Genomic DNA, 11,062 nt, shown 5'->3' with positions numbered 1-11,062 from the left:
TTGTGTGAAAAGTAAAAAAATTAATAAAGGCAAAGTTTAAAAAATGAAAGCAGTTGGAAAAAAATATTACAATGTATTACAATAAAATTGCATTTTTGAAATCTGAATTACATTGTTCATGCATTGTGTGTATATATATATATATATATATATATATATATATATATACACACACACACACACACACACACACACAAACTGTAAATCATCAAGGAATCACTGTATATTTAAGGATCCCTGATTCTGTATCTTGTATTTTATCAATAGTATGTTGAACATAATGGTAGCAGTTCTGTAGCCATCTCTCAACAGCATCCTCTGACTTTTTCCTCTTCTCAGCCTGAGAGAGATCTGCAAATGACAAAGTAAACGGGAGAACTTCCGCCATTCCAAGAGAGTTACAATTGATTTGCAGCAGCTGGATGCAATAATCACATGCCAATGTGCATTGGCTCATTTAGTTTAAACTCGAAGTAGATTGGTCTGTCTAAGAGAGATCCCAACTTCCTTCACGGAACGAGGGTTACCACACGTATCTGAGACGTTCCCTCTAAAAGTGATCAGCAGATTTGGTTGCACTTTATGGTCTATTTAAAAATGCTGGCCTGAGTTTGTGGATATAATATGTGGATATAATAATGTTGTAAACCCACAGAGAGAATCTGACTATAGAGTTTAAATTTCTGTTTTGTATATATATATAAATATATTTAGTAATGGATTCTCAGGGGTGACCATGTTAAAGTGTTACATACAAAAACCATCATTGTGTGTTTTTCCTTATACAAACCAGAACTTCTGGTTATGATCACGGTCAACAGCACAACGATCTGCTGAATCTTTTCTTTTAGTTCAAGAGAAAAAAAAGGCTACAAACTTACAGCTCAAACAGCAACAAGCTTTATTAACAGCACTTCTGATAAAAGAGGTCTTGGTTTGCCTGTATAAAATTTTTGAAATTAAATTGTGACTTTATCAGTACTGAATTGCATGCGTTAATGAATGCGTTAATGAATGCATGTGAAAGATAAATATCTGATTCTCAGTATGTTACCTGGAGCCCGTTTCACTAAGGAGGTTCAACCAACTCTGAGTTTAAACTTGAACCCTGACTTGACTTAACCTGCGATGGGTTTCTGTAACAGAACAGCTGAAATGAATTGGTTTAATCAACTCTAAATTGACTGACTGTGAGTTAAGCGCGTGCACCACAACTAAAAAAAAGCCATTATCAATGGAGTGCTAATATTTGTCGGATATTTGTCTTTCTAGCATGCATCAATGAAGTGTTTAAAAAGGGGGAGGAGACCGAAAGAAACTCTGGGTTTACCGAAGAAACCTGCTCCTGACCAGGTTTGGTTCATAGGTAACTGACTGTGAGTATAAGTTAGCTCTCTTTCAGAAACGGGCTTGATTTACCCTGCTTTCTCAGGTTTGACAAACCTCCCATTCTGAAACAGAAAACCTAGAGTTTCCCTCATTTCAGGGTTAACATACTCAGAGTTTTCACTTAACCTCCTTTGTGAGACGGGCCCCTGAGTTCTTGGCATAACCACATACAAAGGGTCTTTGTATTAAAACATATTTACACATGGTGCGCTTTCTATTTTAGTAAAAAGGTGAAATGAGTCAGAAATATTAATATAGCTTCCTTCTCTTTGGCCTGATCCCTGATTCTGTATCTTGTATTTTATCAATAGTATGTTGAACATAATGGTTGTAGTTCTGTAGCCATCTCTCAACAGCATCCTCTGACTTTTTCCTCTTCTCAGCCTGAGAGAGATCTGCAAATGACAATGTAAATGTGAGAACAGAACAAATGTTAATATTACGAATGCGCTTCAATGTGCTTTTTCTCTTTGGAAAACAAACTCTTTGTCTGCTCCGGTTGAAGGACTCACCAAATGATGATTTAATGTCCTGGAGACTTTCCTGAACACCATCTATGATGAGGCTTTCCCATCTGCTGAACTCTCTCTCCATGAGAGTTTTAATCGGCTCTGGCACTGAAAGAAATGAATGCATATTATTAAACTTCATAAAACAGACATTTGAGTCTTAGTTTGAACCCACTCAGGTTAATTCATGACACCTCATATACAACTGCTGACCCTTTATTTATATGTCAACTTAAATATATGCTTACTAGACACAAATATATACATAAATTCCACTTACTGTTGTCCTTTTGAGGGGCACTGGTCACTTGTAATGGTCTGTGAGAATCAGGAGGTTTATCTTGATCCACTGAAACACCATCATGAAAATGTTAATCAGAAATATATTTACAAATTATATCTGACAACACAATAGTGAGTGAAAACTTACAGTCAATAGGATAATTCATACTCTGAGAGTCCTGAAGGTTTAGATCCAAGATATCCAAGCATAACTTTTCTATCTTCCTTCTTATCTCTTCAGCTTTTCTCTTAAATCCCTCATCCAGAAAGTGGCTGATATCCTTCAGTCTGATCTGTATATTCAGATCCTCGTCTGTGTCATTTCTCTGATGGCTTGTTTCTGAATCACAGTTTTTCTTTGTGTTGAGATGGAATAGACTGTTTTCTGCTGCCATCTCATCAATCTTCTGGAGCAGCTCTGTGACTTGATCTCGATTCTTCTTGTCTGTGTTGTCAAAGACATGATATCTGTTCCTGCATTTCTCAATCAGCCACTGAAGAGCTTCACCTTCACTCTCAATGTGCTGCTCGATTGAGATGTTTTTAAATCTATCGCCCCACGTGAACAAAACTATTGTGTGCCTCCAGATGTCGTCTCCCAGGATAAACATATTTTGCTCAATGATTCTCTTTTGTTCTTCCTGAAATGCTGTATCTGCTGGAATCACGAGCAGCATGGCAGGAGGGAACTTCTTACACTCTGAAACGCTTTCTATGATCGCAGATCTAATGAAATCTGGGTTGAGATCAGATGCGAAGTACTTCCACCAGCCTGGAGTGTCCAAAACAGTAATCTTCCTTCCGTCTACATCTCCAAACTTTCTTGTACATTCTCTGGTTTTTCCTCCTATCGCAAATTCATCTTGGTTCAAGATGGTGTTTCCAGCTGAACTCTTTCCACCAAGAACCCATCCCAGCAAAACAACTCTGATCTCCTCAAGACGACGCACACATGCTGAAATAAAAGGACAGTTGAGATGCAAAACTAAAAGATCTATATCTAAGGGCCTGTTTACACCTGATATTCAAAGCCATAAACATTCTTGAAAATAATACTGGTAATGGTCTTCTTATTTAAAATAATTAAATAAATCAAAGGACTTGTATAAGGATAATGTATTTAAGAGAATAGAGAAAGAATAACCGTGAAATAGCAGGAAGTAATCTATTTAAACTTCTTGTAAATACTATTTTTATTTTAAAATAGCCTATGCATACATTTGTAGAGCACTGTAGGCAAGAAACTGCAAAAGTCACAAGTTAAAATTTCCCTTTCAAAATGGTCTCTCACATTTTTTGAGTTTGCATTCTAGGGAAGAACTATTGCATGCCTCGGACGAGCACAGTAGCTGCTTTTCTGCTGTCAACTATATAATTTGTGTAATTTCTTTAAGTTTTTATTGGCTATTTTTCATGTTCACTATAGTAATGGCTTGGATATTCATAGCCACTCCTGAAGCCTGAGCTGGCCCACTTTGGGCCAAGGTTTTTGGCAGGCCAAAAAACCCTGGCCATTGACCCTGGCATGCTGCAACTGCTTTTTGAAACGACAGTGGACACTTGGCTAATGAGTACTTCACTTGCCTGAGCTGTGCACTTTCAGAGATGGACCGCCCTCATTGTGAGCGCATGAGTCTTGCCTTGCTACCCTCGTAGAACACTTTCATGAAAGTTGTCCCACCCCTCACACTCTCCCTTTTCTCCCATCCCTGGAGCCTTAGAGGAGCAGTCAGTGGAGTCAGAGGGCTGAGCACACAGGCTCAAGTAAGCTTTCACTGGCACAGGTAATGAAGTGGCTTCTTATTGGTGGATCTGAAATATGCTTATCCAGATAGGCCCCCAAACCAGCACAGACTGTTCTTGATATTTGTGTTCTAAGGGGTGGCTTTCCAGTATTAAGTCCTTCCATTCGGACTGTCTCTAGCACCATGCATTTTACGAAATACATGAACATGACCCTCAGCCTCAAGATGACACACAGCTATGTCAGAGCTGTGGCCCCTTTGAAGGCCCCTAACCTGTATCAGACAGGTATTCAGCTGGAATTGACCTCCAGAAGGAAGGTGGTTATGACAGATGCCTCCAACTCAGATTCGGGGGCACTGTGCAAGCGCAGACCGGTGTAAGTCTCCTAGTCCAGCCTGGTAAAATGCCTACATATATATAGCCTGGAAATAATGGTGGTTTTTCTGGCCTTAATAACCTTCCTACCAGACCTGAAGAGACATCATATCCTCTTCCGGTTAGACAACATGACAGTGGTGGACTTCATTAATTAACACGCCTCCTATTATGGGCACAGTGCAACCTGTGCTAGTGCACAAATTAACTAGTTGACCTCTTCACCTTAGAAGGCAACATTTGTGATCTGCGAGTAAAAGTGAGTTCTGAAAGTGACGTGACATTCAGCCAAGTATGGTGACCCATATTCAGAATTCGTGCTCTGCATTTAACCCATCCAAAGTGCACACACACCGAGCAGTGAACACACACACTGTGAGCACACACCCGGAGCAGTGGGCAGCCATTTATGCTGCGGTGCCCGGGCAGCAGTTGGGGGCTCGATGCCTTGCTCAAGGGCACCCAAGTCGTGGTATTGCTGGCCCGAGATGCGAACCCACAACCCTAGGGTTAGGAGTTAAACTTTCGGTTTGCGGTGACTGGTTAGAGTCAGGGATCATTCCACCAGGGCAATGGCCTCCTCCTGGGCTTGGTCCAGTGTTATCTCCATTTTAGAGATCTGTAAGGCAGCCGACTGGTCTTCACTGTGAATGTTTGCTAGGTTTTACAACCTGGACATCCCTGCCCTTCAGGCATGGATTTAGTCTGCCTAGCCATCTTGTAGCCCTGCTGGTGATCAGGGCTATTTCTCTGAGGAGAAATCAGTTCCTGGTTACTTATGCCCTTACTGGCCAATGCTCCCCTTACGACCCTCACCCTGGGCACACAAGGGCTGGGCTCACAGGACAGCTTTTCCTTCTGTGGTTATAGCACAGTATTATTGGATAAATTGTTCACCTAGTGTGGTAAGTGTAATGTGAAAGACCATTTCGAAAGGGAACAAGCTGGTTACTAACGTAACCTTGGTTCTTTGAGATAACATTAACATGGAAAACCTAAAACTACAAATGGAAAATTTTGAATTTCTTTTGAATTATATGAATCATGCAAATGCAAAAGTATCGCACCATCGTACTGGCTAACGAACGCTCTTTGGACAATAAACTGGACTACATTTGGTTACTACGCTCAACTCAGAAAACCCATGGCGGCAAGCTTTGTGTCAATGATGTGTGGTGCCACGGTGACCAAAGTGCAAACATATGCATATATAGTGACCAAAGTGCATACACACAGCGGTGAACATACACACTGTGAACACACACCCGGAGCAGTGGGCAGCCATTCATGCTGTGGCACCCAGGGAGCAGTTAGGGGTTTGGTACCTTGCTCAAGGGCACCTAAGTCGTGGTATTGTCGGCCCGAGATTTGAACTGCCAACCTCAGAGTTAGGAGTCATACTCTCTAACCACTAGGCCATGACTTCCCCCTTTATCTGCCGAGGGAATATACTGCCATACTGCTCAATTTCTGTTTACATTCCCCCGAAAAACAACAACAGTTACAGGAACGATGGACTAAATTAACTGTACCAGCACATCAGTGAGCAGCAGACAGCCCACCCTGATGCTTTTCTCATCTTAGCTGGGGATTTCAACCTTGCAGACTTAAAGAGTGTGTTTCCAAAAAAACACCAACACATAAACTTTCCAACACGATGTAATAACATTTTAGACTTTGTTTACACCACACAGAGAGGAGCTTACAAAGCCCTCCCCCTCCCCCACCATGGAGCCTCAGACCACATCACTGTCAAGCTAATGCCTGCATACAGACCACTCATTTAAGTCACCAAACCAGTTCAAAAACAGATTCAAATGTGGCCAGAAGCGTCAGAGGCACTTCAGGACTGTTTTGACACAACTCACTGGAATATGTTTAAGCAGGCTGCCACATACAATAAGACAACTGACCTCCAAGAGAACTCTGAGACTGTCACTGCCTACATCACCAAGTGTATTGATGATGTAACAGTCACACAGGCCTTTACTGTCCAGGCCAACCAGAAGCCGTGGATTACAGGGGAGGTCTACAGACTCCTGAAGATGCGGAACGCTGCCTTCAGAGCTGGAGATGAGGTGGGCCAGAGAACAGCCAGGGCCAACCTATCCCGCAACATCAGAGAGGCTATGATACAACACTCCAGGAGGATAGTCCATCAATTCCAAAACAGCAAAGACACTAGGAACCTGTGGCAGGTGTTACAGGTATAGGCAATGATTTAGCTGTTGTCAGAGTCACTCCTAATTCTCAAGTTATTGGGGTGCCTGGGTCAAGCGGGAGCTCTGGTCTGTCTCATTCTTTTCCTGATGTTTTCCCAGGGTGTGCTGTGACCCATGCTAGGGCTAAACAGACTTGTAAATCCACAGATGTATGAGGTGCAGATTTTAATTTTGATCTGGCTGATACCTTTTATAGGGAGTCTGATGGGAAGGGGGTGGATAAAGATGTGCCTGTTCAGTTTCCAATAGTGATGGGTACTAGAAACATCCCAGGAAGAGTCAACCAAAGATCAACTCATTTTAGAGTAGAATAAAGATTCTTCTTTGACTTCTCTGTTTGAGGAAGTAAGTGAACTGAATGAGAGGTAAATGAGCTGTCATCTGGTTACTTTCAGAAGGATGGGGTCCTAATGCAAGAAATGGCACCCATAATCATTATCAAGACAAGATGAGTGGAGCAATGTCTTTCAGATTGTGGTACCTCAGATTCCTAAGACCGTTCAGTCCGATCAAGGATCCAATTTTATGTCTGGGATTTTTAAGCAAGTGCTTGATCAGTTAGGAATTTTGCATTGCCATTCTAGTGCTTACCACCCAGAGTCCCAAGGGGCCCTCAAGAGGTTTCACTAAACCTTGAAAGCAATGTTAAAAACCTACTGTCTTGAGTTTCAGCAGGACTGGGATGAAGGAGTACATCTCATGCTTTTTGCAGCCAGAGAAGCTGTGCATGATTCACTGGGGTTTAGTCCTGCTCAATTGGTCTTCGGACATAATATCTGTGGTCCACGGAAATTGTTGAAGGAGAAGTGGCTGGCTAAAGCAACAGATTCTACCAACTTGCTGGACTATGTTAGCCACTTCCTATATCGGCTTAGTAAAGCCTGTGAAATTGCTCGTTCTAATCTCACTGGCTCTCAGAAAAAGATGAAGGCTTGGTATGATAAGTGGGCTAAAAAGCGTTCTTTTTCAGTAGGAGATACAAGTTTTGGCTTTGCTTCCTGTCCATGGTTCTCCATTGCCTTACACAGTTGAACGCAAGGTTGGTGATCTTGACTGTCATTTCTACTACAGGCAGACGAAAAAAAAGCCATCTCTGTCATATTAATATGCTGAAGGAGTATTTTGCTAGAGAGGGGAGTTCCAATTTAACCAAGAAGGTGGTGTTACCTTGTGCTTCGGTCACTTCAGAAGAACTCAGTAAAGTGCTGGATCCTGCACCTCGATTTAATAATTCTGAAATTTTTAAATCTTTAATCTTTCTTATTTGCCTCAGGTTGAAAGGTCTGTTCTTGAAGAGCTGATTAGTTCCTATGTTCCATTGTTTCCAGATGTGCCTAACCAAACTAATCTTGTGGATGATATTAATGTTTCAGGAGCTGCTCGCGTGAAGCAACATCCCTACCGTTATGGTCCTGAAAAGCATGCACTGTTGAGTAAGGAACTTGCATATATGGTTGAACATGGAATTGCTGTACCAAGACAAAGTGCCTGGAGTTCTCCTTGTATTTTGGTGCCAAAGTCTGATGGGTCTATGAGGTTCTGTACAGATTTCCATATATTTAAAATGTTCCATATTCTTTAAAATGTTAAAAAGAAGAAACGCAAAGATTAAAAAGTCTCACACAACTTCATCACACGAGACCTGTTTTGGTTGAGCTGAAATGGGTCAGTAGCAGGAAGACAGGTGTTACGTCTGTGGATTTTCAGCTGAAGCTATCTAATGCCTGTTCTAGACGTTCTTCAACAGCTGTTTTACCCACACCAGCACAGCAAGGATCTGTGGGATACGTACCCAACCTAACTCCGCATACACACCCTGATCCACAGATCAATGCAAGCCGATTCACATGTGAACCACATGTGATGCAGACTTCAGCTTGATGTAGTGATGCACCACATCAAGTCTGCCCTTCCCCCCTCCCTGCACCCCTTCCAGTTTGCATTACGGGCTGAATGACTACCGATTTTGTAAAGTCGACTTTGATGTGATGAAAGTCGAGTCGAAGTCGACTAGTCGTGACTAGATTTGTCTAATTTTGACACAGTGTTGCGTACATTGCTATTGCTCCTATAACAGCAATTTTTTTTCATTTCTTTTGCCTTTGGGTCATTTTGTTTCTCACAGATTACTGTGCACTCTAAATCATATACAGATAAAGTAGCACAGTAAAGATTTTATTAATATGAATGCATTATTGGAGAACGATTGTGTGTGTGTCATCAGCTAGAGTGCCCATGAACTCCAGTAGAGAGCACTCCACTCAGGACTCTTGTATTTGGTGTCCCTTTCCATTCCCCACTTCATTTCCCAGAATCCTGTTCTTAGGGATAATCACAACCAGGTGTTCTCCATTACCACTGCCTCTCAATAATTGTGAAGTCTTGTTTAGTTCTGTCTGGCATTTCCAAGCGTTTTCCCTGTCTTTGTTCCTTCCGTGTTTGATCTTGGATTGTGTATACCAACTGTGATTCTCTGCTGCCTGCCCCGACCTCTGCTTGTTTCTGTTTCTGATTTGGATATCCCCTGACACTGTTTTCTGATCTCTGCCAGTTTGACCATTCTCTTATTAAACATACTGCATATGGATCCAAACGTTTCTGACTCCTTGTTACAGACCCACTGTCTTCAATTTGATTGGTCATCTCAAACATTTTGGCATTGGCTAGCTCTGTTATACAGTTGAGGTAGACCAAATTAAAGTTTAAACATGAAAACTTTTTTCAACAAACATAAATATAAATGAATATCACCTACCGAAATTTGCAGAACAACTGTAATTTATCTTTATCTTACCTTTTTCTTTAACTATTGACCGTTCCTTTTGTACTCTGGATTTTCTAGAATATGCTCTGGTCTGAATTTCCTCCCACTGCTCATTGACTTCCTTTACTTTCTTCGGATCAATGTCAAAGTGCTTGCCGTTATTCTTCTGAACAATTCCTTCGATTTTATTGAACAGCTCTTCAACTTGGGTTCGGTCGTGATGGTTTGAATTATTAAAAACATGATATTTATTTTCACATTTTTCAATAAGCCGCTTGAGCGCTGACCCCTCCTTCTGAATATTCTGCTCTATGTCTTCTGGTTTCATTAAATCTCCTCTTGTGAAGATGACGAGGGTGTGAGGCCAGACATTTGGACCCAGAAGCTCCACATGCTCCTCCATAAATCTCCCGTCAGGGTCAGTAAATACAGAATCGGCCCGAATCACAATCAAAACCGCATGAGGTCCGGGAGAAATCAGAAAACTCCTACGAATGAGCTGCAGTTTGAAGAGATTGGAATAATCTATTGGATCGTAGGTTATCCACCAGCCAGGAATTTCAACAAGACTGACTCTCCTGTCATAAATAATCCCCTCTCTCTTCACATCCTCATCTCCTTCAGCTTCTGTTCTGGTTTCCAGTATAGTGTTGATCACCGAGGTTTTCCCACTGTGTTGCTTTCCAATCAGCACTGCTCTCAACTCTGAGACAAAACGAGAAGAACATGCAACTTTATATTGTGATAATATTGTGTTTATCACTGAGACTTTATCAGATTTTTACCATCCCAGAACAACAGCTCAACACAGGGACACTGAAAAGTAAAACTCAAAATTTTATTTGAAATTTTGATTGTGTGATTATTTTACAAAAGCATACTTTAATATAATATGTATAATTTTTGATAATTTTTTTTTTTTTACTTTTAATAAACAAAGGAAAAACCTTTGCAGTACACATTTACATGTATGGTGTAATTGTAGATACAGAGCACAACACAAAGGACTAAACTTTTTTTTTTTCCTGTTTTATTTACAGTAAAAAACGCATTTAGTTTCAATCCAAAGCAAATGTTAGTTTCATTTCTCAAACTGTCTGTAAACTTTACCTTGTTTCAGCATTCTTGCGTGTGTTATCCAAAACAATAAGTAAAATATAACTTTAAGAAAAGAAAGAAAAAAAAAGATAACAAAATCCTATATTATAGAAATCTGCCAGACTGACACCCAAGTTCACTTCATCTTTACTGCGCTCAGAAACAAGACCACACCTTAAACTCACATCTATAATCAGAATATCAGGTTTGTCTAGTCACATGACTGATCATGTCATGTAAAGATAAAATCGTCTCAGGTTACACATGCAAACATGGCTTCCTGAGAGTAGGGAACAAGCCACTGTGTCCTTTATGAACTTGACATTGGCAGAAGCTAGACCATGACTTAAACAATAACATGACTGCGGGTATAAAAGAGCACCATTTATAATAACACAGAATCCTATTCCAGCTGGACTCCTGAATGCTCTATGAATGCTGCTAAACAGCATTAGGACACAACGTACGTGAAAACTTAAAGTTACTTTCAGATAGTTTTTTTTTGGTCTCAGTTTCAGTTAAGTTGAGTTTAAAGTACATTATTGTGTTTAGATAAAAAACAATTATAAACAATAATAATTATAATAATAGTGATAGTGATACAGTATAGCAAATAATAATGAAATATAATTAATCAATTAAATAAAAATTATACAATTCTTATTATTACTTGATTA

At 40.5% G+C, this 11,062-nt stretch overlaps 1 protein-coding gene across 1 annotated transcript; it reads right to left on the bottom strand.

Moving 5' to 3' along the window:
* Positions 1–877: 877 nt before the first annotated feature.
* On the bottom strand, positions 878–10,608 carry LOC113110625 (GTPase IMAP family member 8-like). Its single transcript, XM_026274735.1, has 6 exons — positions 10,398–10,608; positions 9,318–9,992; positions 2,329–3,135; positions 2,179–2,247; positions 1,902–2,006; positions 878–1,784 (listed from the first exon to the last, which is right to left on the bottom strand). The coding sequence occupies exons 1-6, from the start codon at positions 10,408–10,410 to the stop codon at positions 1,639–1,641; spliced, it is 1,815 nt and encodes a 604-aa protein (XP_026130520.1). The 5' UTR covers positions 10,411–10,608; the 3' UTR covers positions 878–1,638.
* Positions 10,609–11,062: the final 454 nt, after the last annotated feature.

The sequence above is a fragment of the Carassius auratus genome, chromosome 11, assembly GCF_003368295.1.
Source record: "Carassius auratus strain Wakin chromosome 11, ASM336829v1, whole genome shotgun sequence".
Taxonomy (NCBI): domain Eukaryota; kingdom Metazoa; phylum Chordata; class Actinopteri; order Cypriniformes; family Cyprinidae; genus Carassius; species Carassius auratus.
Note: the sequence above shows the minus strand (reverse complement) of the source record. Positions and strands in the feature narration are given on the sequence as shown.